This window comes from Muscardinus avellanarius, assembly GCF_963383645.1.
Source record: "Muscardinus avellanarius genome assembly, chromosome: 5".
Lineage (NCBI taxonomy): Eukaryota > Metazoa > Chordata > Mammalia > Rodentia > Gliridae > Muscardinus > Muscardinus avellanarius.
In genome coordinates this window covers 121,377,887-121,405,714 of record NC_137790.1, presented here as the reverse complement: position 1 = coordinate 121,405,714, position 27,828 = coordinate 121,377,887, and the positions used below count along the sequence as shown (strand labels likewise).

The 27,828-nt window shown below is 40.5% G+C and overlaps 1 protein-coding gene across 2 annotated transcripts in view; it reads left to right on the top strand.

Annotated features, from left to right (window-relative positions):
- Positions 1 to 1,482: 1,482 nt before the first annotated feature.
- The window catches only part of VEPH1 (ventricular zone expressed PH domain containing 1), a gene marked incomplete at both ends in the record, with an annotated part of 173,389 nt that continues 147,043 nt past the window's right edge, over positions 1,483 to 27,828 (top strand). For both annotated transcript variants that reach the window (XM_080695762.1, XM_080695761.1), the window contains 3 exons: positions 1,483 to 1,620; positions 4,760 to 4,975; positions 19,440 to 19,614. In XM_080695762.1, the coding sequence (XP_080551888.1) occupies positions 1,483 to 1,620; positions 4,760 to 4,975; positions 19,440 to 19,614 (529 nt within the window). The remainder of the gene's footprint in view (positions 1,621 to 4,759; positions 4,976 to 19,439; positions 19,615 to 27,828) is intronic.

Genomic DNA, 27,828 nt, shown 5'->3' with positions numbered 1-27,828 from the left:
CAGTAACGCCTGAGAAATCTCTGAAATGAGTTGCACCATTTGAAACATGACAGATAGTTTATTTGGCTGAGCTCCTCATGAAAGATATGGTCTGTGTGTTGAGACCAGGTTGTATGGAGAGCACGTACCTTGAAACTCTAGACTTCAGTGCATTCAGCGGGGAGAAGTGCTCCCACAAAGATAGCCAAGAGGAAATCTGAGACCACCCTAGGGAACCTGACCCCCTTCTCCTTTTTCACCCACATTCCTGGGAACACATCCTAAGTGAAATGCTTGGCAAAATCATCTATTGTTTTTATTAAATAACTCATTCTAGACTCTCACTCTCTGAGCATGTGGCTGCATTTTAAAGTCACCTGCATGTACGAGGTGACTGCATCTTGATATAAACTGTGCCTAGAGTCAGGGGAGACTCCTCCTCCTGCCACAGCTTATACAGGGGTTTGGGAAGCAGTGAATTCTGGCCATTCATTGATTGCTAAAGTTTCTACCAGTGCAAATGATCTGTGGTTTTATTTTGCCTGGAAAGGAGCTGATGAAAATAAGCAGATGTCTACTTTTTGCCATTACCCTACTCTGTGGACTGTTAATTGGGTGACTTTATTATTTCAACTGTGGGGACATAGATAAGATTTCCTGATCTCCAAGCACTTTCTCTCTGATCTGCACTGCAATGCTGTCACAGTCCATGTCAGTGTGGAAGTTCAAGTTCATTCTAATGTTTAGTAAAGATTTACCTAATCCCATACTCCTGAGCAAAGTCCCTTACTTCATTGTTATTTATTTATTTCATTGTTTTTTTTAAAATTAATGCATGATAGTGGAGTAAGCAATGAGATCGCCATTCGGACCGAGGGTAAAGGGAATTCCTATTGCTAAAACACAAAGCAATCAAGTCAGGAAGATACGTCCACTTCCATGTCTAGGCTCTAGAAGGGCCCCAGGTAGTGAGTTAACACCCATTTCCCGTGCTCCTTTCCTTCTAGTCCCTTTCCTATTTAAAACATGGGATCTGCTTGGGAAACACCTGACAAGTGCTGGGCGTGTTCCCTATTTGTCCCCTTGCCTCCTTGTGGCAAGTAGAGGATGTGGGAGACAATAAGTGTTGGTTTTGCACTAATTTAAATGGTTTAAATTAAAATCTAGAGATAGACAACAATTTCTGACTAAACTTTATTTAGAGACTACTGAGCCAGGATTCATTTTCTCTCTCTCTCTCTCTCTCTCTCTCTCTCTCTCTCTCTCTCTCTCTCTCTCTCTCTCCTCTCTCTCTGCTGGGTACCACTTGCCATTTTTCCCTGGCTATACTGTAACATTTGTTTCCCTCATAGAGAGCATCAAAGAAGACCTCAGAGCAGAGAAAAATGACCTTCCGTGGAACATGAAGTGCTCCTCCTGCTACGCGGTTCTGTCTTACTAACCTGGAATAACTGAACATATGGCTCTGGGTCTGCAGAAAGACAACTGATCCAGCTCCCCACCATGCATCAACTGTTCAGACTGGTTTTGGGACAAAGAGATCTTTCACGAGCTGGGGACCTCTTCTCCTTAGATGACTCTGAGATTGAAGACAGCCTGACAGAAGCTCTGGAGCAGATTAAAATGATTAGCTCATCATCAGTAAGTAAACTGGTTTGCAGACCAGATTTCTGAAATGACCGGTCCTAGAGCCAAAGGAACATGTATATCCTGGGGAGGGACCTGGGCAGGAGCAAAAGGAAGGACCAACAATGACCATCGCTCTCAACTCTGCTCTGTTGTTAGTTAGCATCCAAGAAGTAGCACCAGGAAAGTCACTGGCTTGGGGTGGGGTGGAGGACACATAGCCCACTTTTTTTTTACTCTTACAGATTAGGACTCTGGAAATTGCAGACCAGAATTGAATTCTCAGAAATGGATTATCTAGAGGCTCTTTTTATAGCACCAAGAGGATGTTAAGAGGAAAAGTAACAAATTCAAGGAAAAAGCAGGCCTGGGTTGCACACATGCCAGAGTGCACGAGGCAGGTGTGGGGTGGAGTCTGCATAGTGAAGGAGAGCAGGAGCACACCTCCGCCAGGCAGGTGACGGGAGAGAAGGACAATGACCCTCCGCTGCCAGAGTGGCGGCTGCCCGGAGCGTGGTAGGGCTGATACTGTTCCTTCACGCATCGTCTCTATGTGTTATCTTCTCTCTGCTCAGTTTTCTACCCTCCACGCCCCATTTAATCCAACTCACCCATTAATAATCTCGGGTGTGAACGGACAGATTAGAAACCTCTACAGACCTCCCCTATCTTTGCCTCTTCTGCACATCAAGTTTATCTGTTTTGAAAGCACTTCCCACAGGGCAGGGCCCTAGAGTATCCAGCCTGGTTTGAGATGCTGACCTTCTTGGTTGTGTTTGGACTCTTCGCAAGACTGGTCCCCTTTCAAAGCCACCAGCATCCTGTCACATCCTCACAGCTCAATAGTGTCTGCCAGCACTTGGCACAGACACCTAATGGGAAGGGAAAGTGGGACCCAGGCCATGAAGGCCTGAGCTGGCAACTGTGTACATATTTCAGAGACAATGTCTCTCTTCCATGCTGTAATAATGTGATGTTTATAAGGTTTGCTGGGGACGGGCGCACCCCGTCTGCCACCTGTCAGCACGCTCTCCTGCTGGCTGCCTTTACCATGCTGGATTCCCCTGCTGACCAATGAAGTCATTGCCCAAACAGTCTTCTTTGACAGCAATTACCTGTCCACATTTTTTCCCAGAACATTATTTGACTTTTAGTCTGACTCAAAGCGTGAAGCATTCTTGGTACACTTCCTCGTTCTGGGTAGTATCTCTGTAAAGTGTCTAGTGGCCCCTCCTTCACTCCTCCAGAAATAAACTGGCTGAATATGCCTCTGATTTTTATCATTCTAACAGGAACCCCAAACCAGAAAGCATCTAAGATCTCTAAAGCCAGTTTCCACCAGAGGTCACTAGTGGCCAATAATTTCTGTTTCCTTCATCAATTGTTTTGTCTCACAGATGTCCAAGGCAGAATTTTAGGGCTAGTGGGTTCTGTTCTGTGACCCTACTGCTGAACTACAAGGCTGGAAGATCCCTAGTCACTAGAAGCACTGTCAGGACTGTGAGCTTTCTAGCTAGCATCCCACCAGCCAGCAAGTCTAGAGGGCAAGAAGTCCGTATGTCCTCATCCACTAACTTCTACTGCATCCTACCTCTTCTATTTGTCTGTAACCATGGCAGAGAAAGGAGAAATATGGTACCTCCCAATTGACATGTGTCAGGTTTGAGGTGACCAATGCTAGTAGCTTGTCATCTTCCTTTCTGATTAGTCCACTAAACTACCAGGCCCTCACTATGGCTCACTCTCCCGGCAGCTGCTCCCAACTCTTACCTCCTGAGCAGCCCAGCTCTTCCTCATTGGATTTTCCCCTAACAACCTGTCATGGGTCCTCTGGTACTGGTCCTTAGAAGTTGCTCATTGCAATATACAGATACTGACCCAATGTTGAGCTCAACACAAGCAGATGCACACAGACATATTTCATAAGAACAGGGTATCTCTTGGAATAAGAATCAGAAAAACCCTAATTGCAACCCAGGTGTGGTGGTGCATTCTTGTAACCCCACTACTTGGGAGGCTGAGACAGGAAGATTACAGGTCATGGCCAACCTCAGCAATGTAGTGAGGCTCTCTGCAACTTAGTAAGATTTTGTTTCAAAATAAAATAATAAAATAGGGACGGGAGTGTAGCTCAGAGGTAGAACATCACTGGAGTTCATCCCCAGTACCACAGAGAGAAAGAAAGAAAGAAAGAAAGAAAGAAAGAAAGAAAGAAAGAGAAAGAAGCTGCAAATAGCTTTAATCTATTTAAACCATTTAAATACATTACTAAAACAGGTTAATTTGTTTGCCTTTTTGAATATTTCTGGGAGGAAGCAGTTAATTGCTTATATAAATGGTTTCCCTTTGGGGAGGTGATCTTTTTCAGTAAAGAATTTTTTTCCTTATTAAATATGGATTATTTGAATATATGTATAATTTTTCAAGTTAAAAAAAATCTCTTTACTTTTTTTAATAAAGTGCCACGGAATATGAAATTTCTAATCTTCTAAGGTTTACAGTAATATCAAAGTTCATTAATGGTATACCTACCTCTAATATATTACTAAGTGTATTTGCTACAGACCAGTATAAAGTAATTTATTCTCTGGACAGCTAGTTAGAAATCTTAGAGTGCATACCTATGTTCAACAACCTCACTGACACTATCTTGTACACACCAGCCTCACTCAAAAAACAAAACAAAACAAAACAAAACAAAAACCTTTCTACAAGTATCTGATCATTCACCACCTAAGCATGGGAGTTGGGTCTTGGTGTTCAAGAACCATGACACAGATGTGTATTATGTATTTTCCATGAACATGCCTTTAGCTTTTATTGAGGCTTCTTAACATCAAAATAAAAATCTCTACCAGTTTTTGTTAGACTGTTATTGGGATAGGATTTACTATGTTTCTCAATGTCACTCAGATAGCCTCTGTTGCCGCTGGTCTCCTAAAAAATTCAGACTCTAAAATGATGGTTGCCATGTGGGGAATTTATGGGAGGTGCTCCCATAGGGGAGCAGATGGAGCAGAGCTGAGCAGGGGGTAAGTAGAACTGAGATACAGTTGTGAGAAGACCTCAACCCATCATACCGAGTCGTTATTTTGTTCTTTGAAGGATGACTTTCTGGAGTATTATCCAACATGAAGCTTTTCTTTCCAAATAGGATTACCAAACCAATAACAATGACCAGGCAGTAGTTGAAATATGTATCACAAGAATCACAACAGCGATTCGAGAGACAGAATCCATTGAAAAACACGCCAAGGCCCTCGTGGGCCTCTGGGACACCTGCTTGGAACACAACCTGAGGCCCCTGGGGAAAGATGAAGATTCTCCTCATGCAAAAATCGCCTCCGATATCATGAGTTGCATTTTACAGGTATGTAGATTCAGCAGTAAGAATTCCATACTGGGTTGACAGCTTATGTGAGCACTGTATCTATGAACCAAGAGCCAATTATTTTTTTCTATCATTTAAGTACTGTAAAAATATACCACAAATCATTAGTGGCTAAGCCAGCAGGCTGGTAATTAACAAAATAGGAAAGTTCTATCAAGACTCTGCCATATGCCAGCCACACTATAGGGAATTCAAAGTAATACCACAGGGAGACTCCAGTCTACAAGAGAGAGAAGATGTATACATATAAAAAGTTGGTGTGAAACACCAGAGACCTATGGTGTCTTTTCTTCATTGGCTATCTTGAATATTGACAAACACCATAAATGTAGATTATTTCATTCCAAAGAGCTTCTTCACAAACATTCAGATAGATATAAATCAGCCCTACCACTGGACTTGAAAGCAGATCTACCCAACAGAAGCCACAAACATGAATCACATGTGTAAGTTTAAATTTTCTAGTAGCCACATTCAAAAGTACAAAATAAATAAAATTTGTTTTGATAATATATTTTTCAACACATGCAAAATATTATCATTTCACATGTAATCGGCATAACAATGAGATGCTTTACATTTTTTTAGTAGTCTTATAAGTCTGGTTGGTGTTTTAGCACATCTTATTTGAACTGGTCACATTTCAAAAGCTCATAAACTTTTAAAGGGTTAGTGGCTCCTGTGTTGGCACAGTACTGGAGTCAGGTGAGGTTTCTTGGGTGGAGACTGTATTTGGAAACGTTAGGAGCAATGAACAGGAAATTCACCAGATAGTTGAGGAGGAGCAAGAGGACATTCCGAGCAAAAAGCAAGTAAACAGACAAACAAACAAAACCCCCAGCTTCTGCAAAAGTACAGATTTGCGAACTAAGACCAAAGTTAGAGATCTCTAAGTACATACCCTCCCAAAATGCCTGAAATTTTAACAGAAAGGGATCTGTGGAGGGGAGAGGTTGGCATTATGTTTCCTACATAAAAAGGAAAATACAAAACAAATGCTTTTGAGAGGAAAGGGTAAACTTACTGGTGATTAGCATAAATGAGTTTGTAAGATTGTTGAGAAGCCAGGCGTGGTGGCGCACGCCTGTAATCCCAGCATTCGGGAGGCTGAGACAAGAGGATCCAGGTTCGCAGCCAGCCTCAGCTACTTAGAGAAGCCCTTTGCAACTCAGTGAGACCCTGTTTCAAAGTAAAGAATAAAAAACAGGGCTGGGGGTATAATTGGAGGTAGAATGTCCCCGGGTTCTATCTCCAGTACCAAAAAAAAAAAAATTGTTGAGAGTAGGCTCATAAGGTCCAGGACTGATACTTTGAGAAAGGACAGAAAGGCTGAGAAGAAGTCCTCTTGGTTGATGAGGACAAGGGAGTCACAGAAGAGGACAGCTTCAGCCTACAGGACCAGTGTGAGCTCAAATGTCCATCGTGCACGCAGGAGGAGGCAGGAGATAGAGAGGCGCAGGAACCTGAGGGCCGGAGTGCCTCTGGGTGAGGCCCAGCCTCTTGTGAGGCTGCCCTGGAGTGTGCGTGCTTACAGGTCAGCAAACCTGGGGTCCTGGCACAATTTGTATTCAACTTCCCTAATTTTTTTTTTTTTTTTTTTTTTTTTTTTTGGTGGTACTGGGGTTCCTGGAAGCCTTTTATTCTTTACTTTGAAACAGGGTCTCATTGAGTTGCAAAGGGCTTCTCTAAGTAGCTGAGGCTGGCTGCGAACCCGGACTACCTCCGGGCTACACTCCCAGACCTATTTTTATGCTTTTTAAATTTGGAAACAGGGTCTCTTAAGCCAGCGGGGCTGTCTTCGAACCAGCGCGATCTTCCTGTCTCTGCCTCCTAAGCACGGGGATTACAAGTGTGCGCCACCACGCCCGGCAACTTCCCTAATTATTTTTTAATTTTTAATTTTTTAATTTTTTTTTTGCAGTGCTGGGGAATGGAACCCAGTATCACACTATCCAGTTGGGGAAGGGTGTATACAGTGTTTCTTCCCACACCATTGGCCATTTCACTGGATTTTCTTTTGATTTCACCACTCTTTTAGGCTATACATGCAAATGCATGTCCACACACAGGTACATACACACACTCTGTTCTTTTTTTGCTCCCAAGATACCCTGTTTTCAGTCTCTATTCAAACCTACTTCAGGTACCCATACTTGTTCCTCTTACTTATTAATTATATTGAGTCTCTCCTTTTCTTGATTCTGAAATTTGTAAACTTATCCCATTTACCTTTTAAAATTCCCAAATCATCTTCTCTTTTCTTGATATAGAATCAGTACTGGTGTATGGCATACGCTTTTAAGTTCTGGTGTGTGTGTGTGTGTGTGTGTGTGTGTGTGTGTGTGTGTGTGTCTGTCTGTCTGTCTGTCTGTCTATTGGTTTTTTTGGTTATTCTATCATTGTCATTTCATGGCTTTGAGTCATAGGCTTCTATTACCCCATCCTGTGTTCTTAGACAAGTCTCACAACTTGTCATGTGTAAAACAAGGCATTGAATCAGATCACCTCCCAGTCTGAAATTCAGACACCCTCGGGAGATGTGGAGGCAGATGAACAAAGAGCTTTAGAGCTTGAAGCCTTCCTAGTCTTAGGGATCTTGTTCTTCCATAGATGAGAGACTGGCACGTTGCCTTCTCTGTTTCTGCTTTGACTTCTATAAAATAGAGACAGCAATCCCTGCTGTTCTGAGCTGCTGTGAGGGTTGGAGGTGATATGACCTACAGAGTGCTTTGTGGTACAGTTGCTGCACAGTAAGTACTCCAGTACCAGGGATGGTTGGTAGCTCACAAAGAAATCTAGTCTTGTAGGCAATGGAAGCCAGCATCTAGCTAGCTCCTCCCGGAATTCATTCCTTCCATCTGGTAGTGATGGGTGCACATGAGAGGACTCTTTTTCATCACCAACACTATCTCCACCTGTGGTCTGGCCATGATGCAGAAGTATCCAATCAAGCGCCAGCTTCTCCAGGGAGAAGAGTCTCCCCTGACCAGGTTTCCATATGCAGTGCCATTGCCTGTCCCTAAAAACATCTTGAAAGATGCTAAGACATACTGAATTCTAAGATTAACACAAGCTTGGAAAGGGTTGAAGAAAATTCCAATATGATCATTGTTATATTTGACATACTAGGGTGAAATCCTGGGACGTGGCAGACTAGCCACCATGAGAGCTGAAAACCAATGCTGGTTTCACCTTAATTGTGTTGGTGACAACAGTTACGGCCTCTTTCCAAATCAACTTCCTCAGCAGAGCTGTTGCAGTGAATTTAATCAGCTGTGTGCTGTCTCTTCTCCCAGCTCTGTTCCCACCATCGAGAACTGTATAAGGAGGGAGATAGCCAAAGGAGGTTGGCTAGGAATAGAAGGAATTATAAATAATCTTCAAATTTGCCATGGAAAAATCAGAAAGCACCTACTTCTCCCTTTTGCTAGGAGGACCCAGTGTCCATCCTTGATTCTGCACTTCGGTCCTCTGGGTCTACTGTAGGAAGTGCTATAGGATGACTCAGATGCTGCCCCTGTCTGGCCATGGATGCAAAGCACCTTGGACAGTCAGCGGAGGAGTCATCTTCTGCAGAGCTCTTAGAGGAAGGACTGATGAGGTCAACTTAGATGCTTATCCAATAGGCAATTCTAGCTCTACCATTTACCTGTAGTATAATCTTGGCAAATTAATCCTTTTCTGCCTAATTTCCTTATCACGTGTTAGGAGTAGCTGTCTCTTGAGTTTGTTGTAAGAAGAAAATGAATAGACAGCAAATAAAGACAAAATATTTAGGGCATAGGGAGTGCCACATGCCTATAGCTCCGGTCAATATTATCATCCTCTACAAGAAACTCTGAAACAGCATTCAACTCTTTCTAACCAGCTATTAATTTAGTTATTTATTATACCCATTGTTTGTTACTTGTCTCCACTGTTCGCCAAGTTACAGGCTCTATTTATTCATTGAAGTAGCCCCAGCACTTATAATAGTGTGTGGTGTGTATTGGGCGCTCAAATAATGTTTATTGAATGGTTGACTGGATGAATGGGCCAAGAGAGGTGACTACTCTCTGGCCTCTCTTGCTGGTGTACTTCTCTCCAGAGCAGACTTCAAAATTAATTTCTAAGACGGTAGAATGAAAGGGGAGACCCATTCCCTTATCACCTGTCAGAAAATCCCCTGGAGAAATCTTAGGCATGTGTCAATCAGATTTTATATATAGCTGTGCTGGTAAGAATCTAGCATTTTATATGTAAATCCAAAATTAATCTGACTTTTTGACCATGCCGGATGAATAACCAGGGAAACTTATTTTAATAAAGTGTAATAGTTCTTGAGTTTAATCATTTTTATGGCTCTTTGGTTGAATTCAAGACCTGAGAGCCAAAGAGCTTTTTAGCTGCTCTCACCTCAGATAGACATCTCTTCTATTTAGCTTTCTTCTTTCCAATGTTAAAATACTGGGAAGCATTCCCAGAGTGCATTTGCAGAAGGAAAACCTCCACCCAAAGCTCAGGCTGGTACTAATCTAGTTAAGAAATGTAATTCTTGGCATCGGTAGAACAAGGTCTTCTTGTTTCGCCTCTGCACAGACATAGCTGTCCCCATGAGCAAGTCTTTATCCCACCCCGCTCCTAACTCAGTCTGTTTCCTGAGCTGTGTGTAAGAAGATCTTCATACCAGCGTGCTCACATCTGCGCCAGGGACATGGTCTGTCATGGGCTCTGGTTTTATCAGCTGTTGTCGAAGTGCTTTATTTGTAGGACCGAAACCACTGGACTTTTTCTGCCTGTGTTCTCTTAGCAGTTCTTTGATCCACATAATTCTAGAGATAAAATAATTTCATGGGTCTGAGATCTAAAGCCTCGGCAACTCCTTTTGCTGTCTTTTAAAGCAAAGTGTGGCCACTGGGAGGGCTGTTTGTTCCGTCAGGTCCACGGCCCCTCCTTCGCAGAGCCTCATCTTGGCCTCTCAGTCCCTTACACACATCCTGTTGCCGACAGCAGAGCTCATGGCTTCTTGATAAGCGAGGAACTGTCTAGACACACTGGAGATTGGGAGCCTTTGGGGGCAGCCCCTTACCGTTTATAAGAACTATCTGCTCTTTGCTCCATGTATGACTTATTGTGTCATTTGAGAGATTTCCAAATGACGTGTGGGTGGAAAACAGAAGAAAAAAAAAAACCTAAATGTGCTAGTTTGTTTTTCTAAATAACGGCATTATCAGTCGGGTGTGGTGGCACAAACTTGTAATCCCATTCGGAGGCAGAGACCAGAGAATAGCAGTTTGCATACAGCCTTAGCTACTTAGTGAAGTACCTTGCAACTCAGTGAGACCCTGTTTCAAAAATAAATAATAAAAAATTAGGGCTGCAGGTGTTGCTCAAAGGTAGAATGCCCCTGGGTTCCATCCCCAGTACTGAAAAAAAGAATGGCACTGTTCATTTGGGGGAGGAGATTTTATATATATTACATATACATATACATATACATATACATATATATATGTGTGTGTGTGTGTATATACACACACACACACACACACACACACACACACACACATTTCACCAAGAACCACATTTCATAGACAAGTAGCTGGCAACTATTTTTCTTTTTCTTTTTTTTTTTTATTGGTGCACTGTATTCATACATCATAGTGGGATACAAACTTTTGTAGACATACATGCACACATCGCCCAGTCAGCCCCCACCCGATCCCCACCCCTTCCTCTCCCCATCCCTCCTTCCCATGCTTGGCTTAGTGGTTGACATCTAGTATTATAGCAATTTATCCAAAATTAAAAATGATAATCTCACATAACAGTTTCATTTGTCTGATACCAAGCTTTTGATGACTTAAAGATAACATTTCAATATTTCTTTTTGCTTTCTTTCTTACCAGAGAATATTTTTTTCTTTTTTTTTTAGGTGAAACTATCATATATTTATATATTTATTTTTCAGAAAAAAATCTATCCAAATATGGAATATGGATTCTAGATACCCAAAACGATCTCGAAAAACAACAAAGCTAGAAGATATATATTTTCTGATTTCAAACCATATAAAGCTACAATAATTGAAACAGTGTAGTACTGTTATAAAGGCAGATATATAAACCATTGGAGTTAAATACAAGCCTAGAGCTAAATTCTTCCCTATATTATCAAGTTATTTTTGACAAGGTTTCCACGAACATTTGGTGGTGGAAATAATAATCTTTTAACTAAATATTGTTGAAAAATAATAATTACATGGAAAAGAATAAAATTAGACCCTTACCTAATCCCATATACAAGTCTTAACTCAAAATAGATAAAAGACCTAAATATAAATCTTAAGACTATAAACTTTTAGAAGAAAATCTGGGTCATAAAACCTCACAACATTGAAATTGGCAGTGATTTCTTGGATATGATTTCAATGGCACAGGCAACAGAAGAGTATACAAACTCCCTAAAAAATAAAAAAATATTGTATATCCAAAGACAATGTAAACAGAGTTAACAGTTATTAATAGAATGGGATAAAATATTTCCAAATGCTATATCTGAAGGTATATTAATATTCCAACTAGAAATCCTAAAAATTAACAACAATAAAGGCAACAATACAATTTAGAGATAGGTAAAAGACTAACATAAATAATGAATCTCCACAGATAACCAATCTTAGTTGTCTGTTGGATGGAAACTCTTGTTTCTCTGGTTCTGGTGTGTGTTACCTATTTCTTCTTTGTAGTTAATCTCTTTGAGTATTTTCTCTAGCGCTGGTTTTGAAGACATAAATTCCTTCAGTTTCTGTTTGTCATGGAAGCTTCTTTTTTTTCCATCTAATTTGATAGAAACTTTTGCTGGATAGAAAATTTTTGGCTGGAAGTTGTTTTCTTTCAAGTTTGGAATATGTTACTCCAAGCCCTTCTGGCTCTCATGACTTGGTTTGGGAAGTCTGGAGTGATTCTAATTGGTTTGCCTCTGAATGTCACTTGGCCCTTTGTTTTTGTTGCCTTTAAGATTCTCTGCTTGGCTTCCACAGTGGTCATTTTGACAATTATGTGGCGTGGGGATCCTCTTCTCCGATCCTGTCTAAAGGGAGTTCTATAAGTTTCCTGGATCTGTGTATCGACCTCTTGCTCTATGTTTGGAAAATTTTCTGCTATTACTTCCTTGAAGAGATTGTTGATCCCTTTGGTATCACTTTCTTTTCCCTCCTCTATTCCAATTATTCTTAGGTTAGCTCTCTTAAAATGGGCCCATATTTCTTCAATGTCAGATTCCTGCTGTTGGATATTTTTTTCTAGATTAGAAACTATGAGTTCATTTTTGGAATGATCATCTTCTAAGAGCGAGATTCTGTTCTCCATGTGTTCTAATCGGTTGTTCGTGCTTTGAATTGAGGCCTTTACTTCATTAATTGCATCCTTTATCTCTTTTTGACTCTCTCTGAGTTCTTTTCGAAGCACCTCTATTATTTCTACAGTTATTTTCCTGATTTGATCTTCTATAAATCTCTGATTTTCTGTTTTATCGGGTTCTGATGTTGTGGGGTTGTGGGCATTCATTGCTCTGTTGTTATTCCTCTTTCCCATGATTTCGGAAGTTTGTGCCTTCTCTGGGTTATTCCCTTGGGTCACTATGACTTCACTTAAGGTGCTCTGGATCTCGAGTCTGTAGTATCTCAGACCCCACTACTCCTTTACTGGGTTGTATCACAGAGTCTCAGACCCAGGAAGTCGATAGAGGCTGCTTTAAACTATGGGGGGTGCCAGGTTGCACGTTCTCCTATGGTGTGATATCTCTGCCACTGCCACTCCCCCACTGGGTCAAGTCCCAGGAAGTACAGTACTGGGATTTCTCCTCTGTGGCCCGCAATTTGACTCACTGTTCTTGAGTTCGCAGATGTACCTGTACTGGACTCGTTGAATTCGCTGCTGCTGCTGCCGCCGGTGGCAATATGGCGCCGCTGCTACGCCCTTGGCCGTAAGGCTGGCTTATTTCTTCTTGGTTTTGAATTCCACTCTGAGTTCTTGCAGCATGTGCTGAGCTCAGCCACTGGGAGCTTTAGATGTTCCCTGCACTGAAAAATCCCGCCTGGCTGTTCCGCAGTGGCTCACCTCGGCTTGCTGTAGCCGTCCGGTGAATTCGCCGCTGCCGCCGGCAGTATGGTGCTGCTGCCGTGTCCTCGGGCGTGAGGCCGGTGTATCTCCTCTGTGGCTCTGAGCTCTGTTCTCAGACCGCTTTCTCTCTGGAGCCTGGTGATTTTTTTGTTTCTCTGGTGATGGTGTTTTCTGGCTATGAAAGGCGCTGATTTTGTGGTAATGGAGATTGGTTGTTAGTGAGGCTCTTAAGCCCCACTTTTCTCAGTCGCCCTCAACAGATACTTATGACCAGACAGTTACAGATCTCCTGAAAACTAAGGATGTGAGCAGAGAAAAAGTTCCTATAGCCAATAAAAATATTTAAAGTCCTCAACTTCATTAAAAATCAGAGAAATGTGCATTTAAACAACCAATAGTACAAATGTATCATCCATCACATAGACAAATATAAGTTCAGACATTCCCAGTTATGACAAGAATTTATGGATGAGGCCATGCTCTGTCATTTTACTATAGACAAAGATGCTTAGAAGAGGGTGGAGGGGGGTGTAGAGGGCCAGGGAATTAATATCTAACTTGATGCAGCTACTAGGAAGTTTTAGTGTTTAAAATAAATGTGTGCTGAGGGTGGTGATGCACGCCCGCAGTCTCAGTACTTGAGAAGCTGAGACAGGAGGACTACAGGTTCATGGTCAGCCTCAGCAATTTATCAAGGCCCTCAACAACTTAATGAGACCCTATTTCAAAATAAAAGATAAAATAGGACTGGGGGTGTAGCTCAAAGGTAGAGTGCCCCTGGACTTAACCCAGTACACCTCCCCCCACACACACACAAGGTTTTCTTAATGGCATGACATAGCTCATTTGAAATGCTTTCCAATATAGAATTTCTTATTTATTTATTACTTATTTACTATTTATTTATTGCTGTACTGGTGATAGACCACCGTGTCTGGCTTTTTTTTTCTATTTATTTATTTATTTATTTGTGCATTATATTCATACAACTTATTGGGGTAAAAAACTTGTGTGTACAAACATGTACTCATCACTGATTTAACCCCTACCCAAATCCCACCCCATTCCCTCCCCATCCCTCCCTCCCTTGCTTGGCTTAGTGATTGACTTCAATATGTTTAAGTACATTGTGAGTTTTAGAGATTTTCCTATTCCCCCCTCCTTTCTCCTCCTTTAGGTTGTCTTGTTTGCTCCTCTTTTCTCCCTAACTCTCACATATTAGGGAAAGCATCTGATTTCTTATTTTATGTGCCTGACTAATCTCACTTAGCATAATGTCCTCCAGTTCTATCCATTTCCCTGAAAATGATGTTATTGAGGTTTTTTTGATGGCTGAGTAAAATTCCATTGTGTACATATCCCACAGTTTTGTAATCCATTCATCTGTTGATGGACATCTTGGCTGGTTCCATAGTTTGGCTATGGTGAATTGTGCAGCTATGAACATAGATACACATGCATTAGTTTGGTAGTTTGGTTTCTTTTCTTTTGGGTAGATACCCAACAGTGGTATTGCTGGATCAAATGGTATATTTGTTCCCATTCTTCTGAGGATTCTCCATACTGTTTTCCAAAGTGGTTGCACTAATTTGCAATCCCACCAACAATGTCTTAGAGTTCCCACTTCTCCACATCCTCGCCAGCATCTGTTGTTGTTTGTGTTTTGAATGATGGCCATTCTAGTTGGTGTTAGGTGAAATCTCGGGGTAGTTTTGATTTGCATCTCTCTGATTGCCAGTGATGTTGAGCATTTTTTCATGCATTTATTGGCCATTTGAATTTCTTCTTTTGTGAAGTGTCTATTTAGTTCATTTGCCCATTTTGTTATTGGATGCTTTGTTTTCTTAGTGTTGAGTTTCTTGAGTTCTCTGTATATTCTAGATATTAGTCCTCTATCAGTGGTGTAGGTGGCAAAAATCTTCTCCCATTCTGTTGGCTGTTGATTGAGATTCTTGATAGTTTCCTTTGCTGAACAGAAGCTCTTCAGTTTCATGCAATCCCATGTATTGATTCTCCTTTTAATTTGTTGTGCCTTGGGGTCTTGTTGAGGAAATGTTTGTCTGTGCCTATGTGTTGTAGTGTTGGACCTATGCCCTCTTCAAGGAGCTTCAAGGTCTCTGGTTTAATTTCCAAGTCTTTGATCCATCGTGAGATGACTTTTGTACAGGGTGAAAAAGTGGGATTAACATCCAATTTTCTGCATATGGTTAACCAGTTTTGCCAACACCATTTGTTGAAGAGGCTATCTTTTTTCCAGTGTATGTTTTTGGCCTCTTTGTCAAAAATCAATTGGCTGAAAGTGTGTGGACTTGTTTCTGGGTCTTCTATTCTGCTCCATTGGTCTATATATCTGTTCTTTTGCCAGTACCATGCTGTTTTTATTACAATGGCTTTGTAGTATAGTTTAAAGTCAGGTATTGTGATTCCTCCTGTGTGGTTTTTGTTGCTGAAAACTACCTTGGCTATTCTGGGCTTTTTGTTATTCCAGATAAATTTAAGGACTGATTTTTCTATGTCTGTGAGGAATGATTTTGGTAGTTTAATGGGCATTGCATTAAATCTGTAGATCACTTTTAGGAGGATGGCCATTTTAATGATATTTATTCTGCCAATCCATGAACATGGAAGATCTTTCCATCTTCTAAGATCTTCTTCGATTTCTTTTTTCAGTGTTTTATAATTTTCTTTGTAGAGATCTTTTACCTCCTTGGGCAAGTTTATTCCTAGGTATTTTATTTTCTTGTGGGAGATCCTGAGTGGAAGTGATTTCTGAATTTCTTTTTCAGTGGATTTATGGTTGGTGTACAGGAAAGCTTCTGATTTTTTAAGATTGATTTTGTATCCAGATACCTTGCTGAATTTGTTGATCAGTTCTATAAGCCTTTTGGTTGAGTTTGTTGGGTTTTCTAAATATAGTGTCATGTCATCTGCAAATAGTGAAAGCTTAAGTTCTTCTTTTCAGCTGGCAACTATTTTTCTCAAAACATCTAGAATTGTTCTAAAGAGATCACTATCTAACAGTTAAGATGGCCTATTCTTTCACAGACCTTGGTAAGTGCCAACTCACTCCAGTTTGAAAACGTCAGTTGCTAGAAATACCAATTTCTCTTGATCTTTCACTGTGCTTGTCTGTATTCACAGTTTTGCCATAGGTTTCAAGTGCATATATTTGAAAATATTCTCCTGTAATGGTAGAGGTGTACCCCTCTACTTACAAGTTGATCTTGGGGGGAAAAAATGCCAGAGTAGATAAGGTAAAGTTGGGTATGGAGTTGTTTGGAAAGCTCTGGGAAGAACTGTGTGACTATGTTCCATCCTCAAAATGGCCAGCCCTTGTAGGGCCAAGGACATGCCATAAAAAAGTTTAACTATCAGCCAGGCTTGGTGGTGAACACTTCTAATCCCAGCATTCGGGAGGCTGAGACAGGAGGATCTGAGTTCGCTGACAGCCTCAGCTACTTAGTGAGACCCTTTGCAACTCAGTGAGACTCTGTTTCAAAATAAAGAATGAAAAATATGGCTGGAGGTGCAGCTCGGGGGTAGAATGCCCCTGGGTGCCATCCCCAGTACTGCAAAAAAAAAAAAAGTTCAGCTATCGCAAGATAGTTGAATGAATGGAGAGACTGACTGCCTATAGGAGTGTCCCAAGGTGACACCATGAGGCTTGGGAACATCCAGTGCTCTAATTGGAGCTGAACATCACCTCGGGGAGCAGGGGTAGAATATGATGAAATGGAGAAGATGACCAAATCAGTTCATCTCCTTCAGTACCATGTGCCTGCAGAGTATGTTGGCAGAATGAGGATCCTCAGCGAGGGATCATTAGTTTTGCATGTTAACTTAGCAATTTGGGACAGCGGGACAGGATGCAGGACATAGAGACTGCATTTTAAAAACAAATATCCTTTGTTGGTGCATTATGATTATACTTAATAGTGGAATTAGTTGTTAAATACATATATTTGTCTATAAAGACTGAATTTGAGGGACAGAAAGTTCCAGTCACCAGAGATAAAGATTCGATCATAGGCCTGGTATGTTATTTTCACCAGGTCTCTCTCACTAGATGACATATCCTTCAGTATCTCTCTGCTCTGATCCAATTTTGTGACCAGGAGTAAACACTCTGGTTTCTAGTTTGGCTCCTGGTACCTGCTGATGAGCCCACTAGCATGGCTGTTATGCACCAGCCTGTGGGAAATTCTCAATAGGTCCCCAAATTGTTGTAACCACTGTCAATCTCTCCTGCTCACACCTTGAATTCAGCAGAAGAAAGAGAGAAAATACCTTTCACAGAGCCCAAGCATGACTCCTTGTTGTTCAAGGATGGGCAGTCATGGTGATTTCTTGACAAAGAAGAATTAAGAGTCTCTAGAGGAGGGTGAATGGATGCGACTTCAGGAAATATTTATGAGCTGGACCTCAAATACGAATAGCACAATGTTATCTCTTACTTTTTCACTTTCTTTATGATATTACTTAGTGATTCGTTCTTACTTTTATCCACCTTATGACTTTTTAATATTTTTGTTAATATTTTGTTAGTAGTATTTTTGGAAATCATTGTGACTTCCTGAAAGACTAGTGTCTTTCCTATGCTTTCTTTTCTACTTTTGTTATATTTTTTTACCTCTAGCTATATAATCTATCTGGAATTTAATTTTGTGGTGGCAGGTGTAATGGTAAAGATACATTTTCCCCCAATATGAATATTGAGTTGATTCAACTGTCCTATTTCTAAAATGGCATATTCCTGAGGGACTCTGTGCCTTTCCTATGTCATTTCTTTCGTCCTTCTTATAGGATTTGATGTGCAAAGGTGAAATTCTACATCTCAGACTCTTTAAGGGTTTAACCTTCTCTTTAAGCTCAGGGGAAACCTTTATAAAGAAGTGTTCCTGCCTTTACATTGCATTAGTCAGCAACCTGGCTCAGCTGCCGTGATGAAGATCTGAATGTAGCAGTGGCTTAAACACACAGAACCTCTCCTCTCGCCAAACGACTCCAGAGCCTAGTCCAGGCTAATGGGGTGGCCTTAGAGTGTGAGCAGCCCGGGCTCCTTCTACCATTTTTCTCTGTACTCCCCACCATGGCTTCTGACACATAGTCTAAGATGACTGCTTCCATTTGTATTACCTTTGAACATGCACTGAGGGGAGACAAGGGGTAGAGGCCAAGTCATCTGGTGGTAACAACTAACCTAGAAGCTGAATATGTTAATGCCACTTCTATCTTATTGCCCCAAACTTGGCATTGTCACATCCAATCACAAGGAAGGCAGAGAAATGCTGTCTTTAGCCGTTTACCTACATCCAAGCAGAAATCCAGAAATGTATTACTAAAGGAAAAGGGCACGAACAGTTATTGGCAGACAAGTAGTAGTTTCTGTCCTAATCCTCTTGACTTTCGATGTCTGGCTTATTTTACTTAACGTAATGATCTCCAGTGTTATCCGCAAAAACAGGATTTTATTCTTTCGGTGGCAAAATAAATTATGCGTCTACATGCCACATTGTCTTGAAGTGCTTGGTTGGTTCCAGAACTACTTTTTAAGATATTGAATATATTGAACCAGGCGTGGTGGCTCACGCTTGTAATCCCCGCGCTTGGGAGGCTGAGGCAGGAGGATCACACAGGTTCGAAGCCAGCCTCAGCTACTTAGTGAGGCTCTCAGCAACTTAGTGAGACCCTGTTTCCGAATAAAAATATAAAATAGGTCTGGGAGTATAGCCCGGAGGTAGAAAGCCCCTGGGTTCCACCCCCAGTACCACCGAAAATAAATAAATAAATAAATAAATAAATAAATACAAAGTATATTGAATATTCCTTTGGCTGTTTCTCAAGTATAAATCTGACACATTGTTCCTCTTCTCAGTGACTTCCCAGAGCTCTCAGAATTAACTCCAGCCCCTTAGCCTAGCAAGCCAGGGCTTCCATATCACACCCCTGTTTATCTCTCTGTCTCCCTACCTGTGCCATGCTGAAAGATTCACAGCTCCCCGGTGTCCCCAAACCCACCATTTCCCATCCTTTTCTTAGCCCTCTCTTGGGTCCCAGCCCAGATGTCATCTCCTCCAGGAAGTCCTCCTTGACACCGTGACTGGGTTAGATGCTCTTTCTTTGCCCCTTGGCGCCCTGCATGTGGTTTGTGCTGTCAACTGCCTGCGTGTCTGTAAGTCTCACAAACAGACCGTGATTCCCAGATACAATGTCAGCAGATCAAGGCTGGCGTTTTGACAGCAGCACTCTGGGAGCTTAGCTCTGTAAATATTTTTGAATGAATGAATAAATGAATGTGCAATGAATCACTGGCCCTCGATTGCTTTCTTGTGTCTCTTCAGAATTACAACTGCCCTCCTGTGATGGCCCTGGCCATCCCGGTTGCAGTGAAATTCCTCCACAGAGGCACCAAGGAGCTGTGCAGGAACATGTCCAACTACCTGTCCCTGGCTGCGATTACCAAGGCCGAGCTCCTGGCTGATCACACGGAAGTTATAGTGAAGAGCATACTTCAAGGTACTGTGCAAAGACTGAACTCAGGGGCATATTTGAGGAGTTGCTTAACAGTGTTTCCTTGAAGGTTTGTGGTTTGTAGAAAGTGAGATCTGAGCACTAAGGGGCACACTAGGTTTTCTGCTTGGCTGCAGGTTGACTTGCCGACATGCAGAAGGTCACTTGGGTAAGTCTGTCTCGTGTCTGTTGCAGACCTGTTTCCCATGACTCTGGTCACCTCTCCAACCCCCCACCCACCGTGGAGAGATTGTCTCTGGGCCCGCTACTCTCAGTTATGGCTGGAGACCTTCTTCCTTTGGTTCCCAAGTGTAAGAAATTACTTTGGTCAGATAAAATATACCAGAAATTGTGTGATAACTTCTGGAATGTGAGCATAATTTGATTTACACATACATTAAATCCCACCACAAAAAAAATCAAGTGAGGACACCTCTGGTAATTACCCCAATATTTAAATGAAGAAAAAAATCAAGTTATTCCACATAAAATGTACACCTGGTTCTCCCTCCCCCTTTGGTTTCAGATTTGCCAGAAACCATCGATTTTATTTGTGGTAAGAGATCACTGTCCAGTATTATACAATATGTATCCAAATGTCCCTCCAGTTCTTATTAATAAAAATGCATGGAGTCCATGTGTAGCTCAGCCCATGTTTTGCCAACAAACCTCTGCAAGCTCAGGTTAAGAATAGGCTCAAGCAGAGAACTCCCAGGCTGTGCCCTCCAGGGGCTTTCTTCCTGACCCAGCCAAGAGCCCCATCTACTGTGCAGACTGGGAGGCTTCCATGGGGCTCCAGGACTAGGCTTCATGTGCCTGCAGGATGGAAGTCTCTGCCCCTGCGTGCTCTTCACCTGAAGCCTCCAGTCTTGGCCACTAACTCCATTGCAGCCTGTGGCAGGAGGAGAGAAGGGCACTATTCTGCCTCCTCCTCAGTAGACAGGCAGAGCCTTGGCTTACTCCATGTTGCCTATTTCAGTGCCAAACTCTGCCACCACATTCACCGTGAAATAGACTACTCTGTTTTATCTAAAACTCTTTTTCCTTCCCTGAGCTCAACTATCCCAGGAGTCAGAATTCCCAACAAATTAGTCTTCCGGTTTTCAAAGTGCCTGCCACCTCCAAGCACTAAGGTTTTGTTCCTAACTTGAACTCACTGTTTCAGATATTCCTAAGGCTTCTTAGCACCACCCCAGATTTCTACCCAATGCCCCTCCCGATGTCTGCAGATGCCCAGATATATCCAGATGCAAGCTTGGCCATGGCAGGGTGTCTCTCAACCTCATGCTCCCCTACAAAGACCTGTCATTAATAACACTAACCAGTATTTTCATCTCCATTTAACTTTGGCTATGAGATTAAATCACTAATTTCACATTAGATGTGACGCTAAATTTACTAAAAGTCCAGAAAAGCAATGATGATTTTTTTTACAATATTGGAGATAATTTTGGAACAAATTTCATAGGAATTACAAAAACTTGTGCACATCAATCACTTTTAAAACATAATAGCCTTGCAAGTAACAGATTTATGAAAAAATTAAATTATATCTTTACAGCTGCCAAGAACTTAGCTCATCCATCTGGGGTTTTTAAAATGCTTTTTCAGTGACAAAGAAATCTTTGAAACTCAAAATATACTTTCTAAATTCACTGCAAACTTTAGAAGTAAACAAATGATTTGGTTTATTTCATCTGGCACCGTGAAAATCACCATAAAATGGATGGTAATTTGACCTAAAAAAGACTGGGCCTGCACATGTCAGGGTTTTGATGCTTGAGACTGATATGGCTGTAAAACTCTACCTCACTCACATGAGCTAAAACGCAGGAGTTTTTCTGGCCCTGAGTAGTAATTTTTCTGCTTTGCAAATCTTTGTCTTTACGTCTCCTGCCAAAGAGCATTAGGAGTCATTGTTGGGATACCTTTGTTCACTACCTGTTGTTTTTCTCACTTTGGACCTTCTTCTTTGATTTGTAGTATCCTGATTATCATTCTCCTGTATTTCTTCTGCTGCCAAAAAAAAAAAAAAAAAACTTTGAATATCATCCATTCAATGACAATAATTATTATAGTGTTAATATCAATTATAATAACTGAAGTTTATCGTATGCATTCTTTATGCCAAATAGTATACCAATCTATTGTATCATTTGTCACCCAGAAGAACTCCGTAACTGAAGTGTTATTATTATCCAGTTTTACCAGTTAGCAGCAGTTTAAGTAATAGAAGCCCCAGGTATAAATGGCTTGATGAAGAAGGACAAGGAGGAGGAAGAACAGGAACAATTTCTAGTTGACACAAGTCTGAAAAGTCCACAAATATGTGAAATTTCCCACGGAGGCTCAGTGGTTGTCCCAAAAGCCCCTGCTCAGCACTCTTCCTGGGCATTATTGGTTTACTGTTGTGTTCTGTGGTGTGAGCCTTCACAGCTTCCAGCTCTCTTCATCACAAATACCAATCACCAATCTAAGCTCACATCCAGTCTCACGTTCTCTGCTTGACCTGATATGGGCCACACGACCATTTCTGAACCAATCCGTCATTGTTTCAGGGGGATACTGAACATCTCTAGGCCAGACTTGGGTCGTGAGCTACCCTCAAAGCAGAAGATGGGAGTTGGCTGCAGCAGAACCACATGCGTAGGGAGAAAGAGTAGATCCTCAAAGGAAAAACATATATATATATATATATATATATATTCAGTAATGTGAATGAATACTGGCTACCAACCCCCTGCAAATATCTACATTATTTCTTAGATAAGCAAACTGAGTCTTAGAGAAGTTAAAAGCAAAATTTCAACTCTGGCCATTTAATCTAAAGCCTACTTTTACAATGGAATCTCAGTTCCACCAAATATTTGTATTTTTTTCTTTCCGAGCTTGTTGTCTCATATGTAAATAGAGACGCAAAACAAGTACTTGAAAGACAAGTACGGAACATAGTTAGCACTCAATAAAATATGAGCTAGCTGGGCATGGTAGCACACACTTGTCATCCCAGTACTTGGGGAGCTGAGATTAGGAGATTGCAGGTTCAAGACCAGCCTGGGCAATTTAGTGAGAACCTGTTTTGACATAAAAAACCAACTCTAAATTGGGGGGGGGGGGTCGTTAGTTCAGAGGTACAATGCCTCTGGGTTCAATTCCCAGTACTACATAATAAATAAATAAATAAATAAATAAATAAATAAATAAAAAGTAAATAAAAGCTATGGTGAGTTGATGATAATAGTATGAGTGCCTCTCTGTATTTGAATTCTTTTAGTGCTAGGGAACTCACTGTTTTCTGTGACAACCCATGTTATTTCTGGACACATCTGAGTATTCAGAATTTCTTCCTTAGGTTGAGTTAAAAGTGATCTCTCTGTGGCCTTCCTCTCTTGGCTGCGGCCTTCTCTTTGGGCCATAAGCCCCAGTCCTGCTTTCACATGACCAGTGTCCAGATATCAGGGCCCAGTGACCACAGCTCACTACTCCTTTCCTCTGCACCTACTGATCCTTCTCAGGCATAACAGTGCAGGTTCCCGCTCTGCTTCTTCACTCAACAGATGATGACTGGATTCTCTATCCCTTTGCCAGGTGTTCCTGGTCACTCCTCTACCAGGCTGTCCCCTGAATGCACTCTGGTTCGCCTGTGGTCTTCACAGTGTGAAGTCCTTGCAGACCAGAATATTCCAGGTTCAGTCTCACACAGGAGGATGAAAATAAATTCCCCACTTTGGGAAGGTCTATTTGCCTTAATGCAGCCTGGAACAAAATTCCCTTTTTTGTCCACTATACAACCAAACCTTTGACTTCTATTGAGCTTCTGTCCATAAGTTTCCGAAGTGTTTATATATGCTAAATATTCTAATATGCATAATAGAATAGTTAGCCGTTTCTACCATACTCTGTGAGTTCGTCTAGGTTTTTTTAAATAAGCTTTATGCAAGTGTTTTTTACTTTAGGTTGTTTATATTTTTTCTCATGAGACTTAGCTTGTTTCTTTGCCATTTCAAGATCTCATTAGATAATGTCTTGGTGTATCTGAAGTTCTTTCAAGGTTCTTGTCCTCTGTAAATTTCATGAGCAGTACCACTGTGGTCTTCATCTTAAGACACTGATTAAACAGTAGGCCAGCTGGGACCATGCTATCCTGTGATATGCCGGTGGTGTCTGCCCCTTAGACTTGATTGGTGTTATTTTGTTGATCATATGTTTTATGATTGTATTACCTACATAAGACTGCTTCCGATTTTAAGTGCCTTATATATGTTTAAAGTCAATTATAAGAAACTTTATCAAATGGGCTCAATTTTTTATTCCCAAAGGAAAAGAGTTTATTTGTTCTAAGTCAACATTTGCTATTTTCATTAATAGTTATATGTGAGCCAGGCATGGTGGTATACATCTATAATCCTAATACTTGAGAAGCTGAGACAGGAGAATCGCAGGTTCCAGATCAATCTTGGCAATGTAGTAAGACTCTCAACAACCTAGAAAGATCTTGTTTTAATATAGAAAAGTTAAAAATGGTTGGGGTATAGCTTAAAAGTAGAATACTGCTGTGTTCGATGCCCCCAAAATAAATAGTAATGTGTGTGATGTTTTATAAGTATGCCTTCATTTTTTTCAAGTTGTTTGTGCTCCGTTTGTCAGCTTCGTATCCTCTGAATTCTCCAGATGAGAAAGAAATCTGTAAATGGTCCTTCCTTATGGAAGGATTATAGACATACATAGCGTATTACCTTGAGTCATACTTGAGAGCTAAGGTGATTAAAAATAACTTGGATATTTACACATAAAATATAACAATTGTGCCATTATTTTTAAATTAACTCACAAAAAAATTTTAAATGAAAAATGCCTATCTCACTTAGTTTTGCAATCAAATTATAACACATATACAAGGAATGGATTATTTTAATCTTATCTAAACCTTTCTAGGCAATTACAAAAGTAGATTCTCCACCTAATTCCACAAGGCTTGTATATCCATGATATCAACATCAGACATGGACGGTCTGAGAAAGGAAAATACAGCTTAATTATAATGTAGATATACAATTAAGGTTTTAATAAAATGACCTAACAGTGGCTAAATAAAAAAATACTTAACATTTGCTGAGTGTTTACTATACATTAGGTACTGATCTTTTAACTTATATAATTCTTTTCTAATAGCTTATGATGAAGAAACTATTGCTCTCTTGATTTTATAAAATGCATAACCAAGTTTTATCTATCCAATGAATGCAAGGATAGCTTAATATTTAAAATGTAATTATTCTCAGTAAACAACTAACAAAGAGAAATCATGTGGTCAGTAAAAGCATCTCAAAGTTCAGTAGCCATTCCTGAAAAGAAAATTACAAACTAGGGATTTTAGAAATCTTCCTTAACTTGAATTAGAGGATATTTATATAATAGGGCTATTGAAACATTAGAGGTATTACTTTAAAGCCAGGTATGAGACAACAATAATTCTATCTACTTCTATTTACTATGGTACTGGTAACTATAGTATACAGCAAAAAAAAGTGAACATTCTAAGAATCAGAAAGAAATAAGAATGGCAAAATAAATATTATATCTATAAAATATGACTGCCTATAGTATAAAGTCCAAATACTCTTTAGTCAATTTTCAGACACAGTAAGAGCCACCTGAGTTAAGTGAGGCAGAGGTTTTTCTGTTTGCCACCAATAACAAGTTGAAAATATGATGTTTAAAAATATCATTGAGAGTTGAAAATATACAATACTTAGGGGAAAACTGCATGTAACTTTTGAGAATGAAATGATAGAACTTTTTTTGAAAGCAATCAAATAAAGGACAAGCAAATGGATCAATATGCTCTGCTCATGGGTGGGAGAACTTGATGTAGCAAACATGTGAATTTTCAACAAATTCAGTGACATTTTAATAAAATACCAACAAAGACTTCAGTTAAGATGACAAGCTTATTTTAAAATTCATGACTAAGATAAAGTGGAACTGATAGCCAAAACAATTTTGCAGAAGGAGAAGATAGGCGTTGGGAAGGAGGAGGCAGTAATTTTCCCACCAGATAATAAGACACTGTAAAATCATAATAATTAAGAGAGTATAGCACTGGTTCAAGAACAGGCAAATAGCCCGTTTAATAATATAAAGGCATACAATGGATAGCCTTTTCAACAAATTATGTCAGGAAAATTTGTTATCCATTTGTAGAAAAATGGAATCAAATCCCTACCTCTCAACCTACACAAGAGTCAACCCAAGATGGATCAAAGATCTGGAAATTGGTACAAAGACTTTGAAATTACTAGAGGAGGGTATAGGACCAACACTCCAACATATAGGCACAGGTAGAAACTTCCTCAAAAAGACCTCCAAAGCTCAAGAAATTAAAACAAGAATTAATAAATGGGATGGCATTAAACTAAAAAGTTTCTGCTCATTAAAGGAAGCCATCACACCAGCTGTGGTGGCGCATGCTCGGTTGTAATCCCCACGCTTGGGAGGCTGAGATAGGAGGATCGCACAGGATCGAAGCTAGCCTCAGCTACTTAGTGAGGCTCTCAGCAACTTAGTGAGACCCTGTTTCAAAATAAAATATAAAATAGGTCTGGGAGTGTAGCCTGGAGGTAGAAGGCTCCTGGGTTCCATCCCCGGTAACACACACACACACACACACACACACACACACACACACACACACGACCAAAGGAAGCCATCAAGAGCCTAAAAAGAGAATCTATTGAATAACAGAAGATCTTAACCCAGTTATTCGTCTGATAGAGAAATAATGTAGAATATACAAAGTACTTAAAAGACTTAATACTAAAAAAAATCAAGAAATTGGCAATTGAACTAAATAGAAATTTCACAAAAGAAGAAATATATATAAATGGCCAATAAACACATGAGAATATGTTCAACATCATTAGCAATCAGGGAGATGCAACTCAAAACCACACTGAGATGTCATATACACCCAACTATAATGGCAATCATCAAGAAATCCAAGAACAAGAAATGCTGATGAGGTCATGGCTATGTAGGAACCCTTCTACACTACTGGTGAGATTGCAAACTAGTACAGTCATTATAGAGATGAGTGTGGAGATTCCTCAGAAAACTGAGAATAGATCCACCATATAATTCAGCTATACCACTCCTGAGTATCTTTCCAAAAGGGCTGAAATCAAAATGTTATAGTAATAGATGTATATCCATGTTTATAGCAGCATAATTCACAATAGCCAAATTATGAAACCAACCTAGGTGTCCGTCAACAGATGGATTATAAAATTATTGAATATACGCACAATGTAATTCTAGTCAGCAGTAAAGAAGAACCAAATTATGTAATTTTCAGAAAAATGGATGGACCTGGAGAACATTATGTTACATGAGATTAGCCAGTCATAGAAAGTGAAGAGTCATGTGGAATGGAGGAGAAACATCAGCTGAGGGAGGGAGGTGGCCTAGGGGAGGAGGGAGAGAGAGAATTAACAAAAATACTTCCACTGACATTGTGTACATATGTGAGAATACCAATGCTAATCTTAATATCATGTAGGGGAAAGAAGGAGTGGGAGGAAGCCATTTGGAAGCTAACCAAGGGCAGTGTGCATGCATGTCACTATTACTGTGAACTGGATTATCATGTGAGACTATAATGTGCCAGGAAAAGGTTTTGTTTTTGTTTTTGTTTGTTTGTTTTTTGGTGGTACTGGGGGTTCCTGGAAGCCCTTCTACCTTAGGGCTACACTCCCAGACCTATTTTATATTTTTTTTATTTGGAAACAGGGTCTCTTAAGCCAGCACGTTTGGCTTTGAACCTGCGTGATCCTCCTGTTTCTGCCTCCCAAGCGCAGGGATTACAAGCGTGCGCCACCATGCCCGACAGGAAAAGTATTTTTTTAAAAAAAAGTCATTTAGCCAAGCGTGATGGCGCACGCTTGTAATCCCTGTGCTTGGGAGGCTGAGACAGGAGGATCGCACAGGTTTGAAACCAGCTTCAGCTACTTAGTGAGGCTCTCGGCAACTTGATGAGACCCTGTTTCCAAATAAAATACAAAGTAGGTCTGGAAGTATAGCCCAGAGGTAAAAAGACCCTGGGTTCCAACCCCAGTACCACACCAAAAAAAAAAAAAAAGTCATTTAAAAATTCTTTCTAGTTTTAAAAAATAATATAGAGGCATGCAAATATAGAAATTTAATATATGGCAGAGGATATTT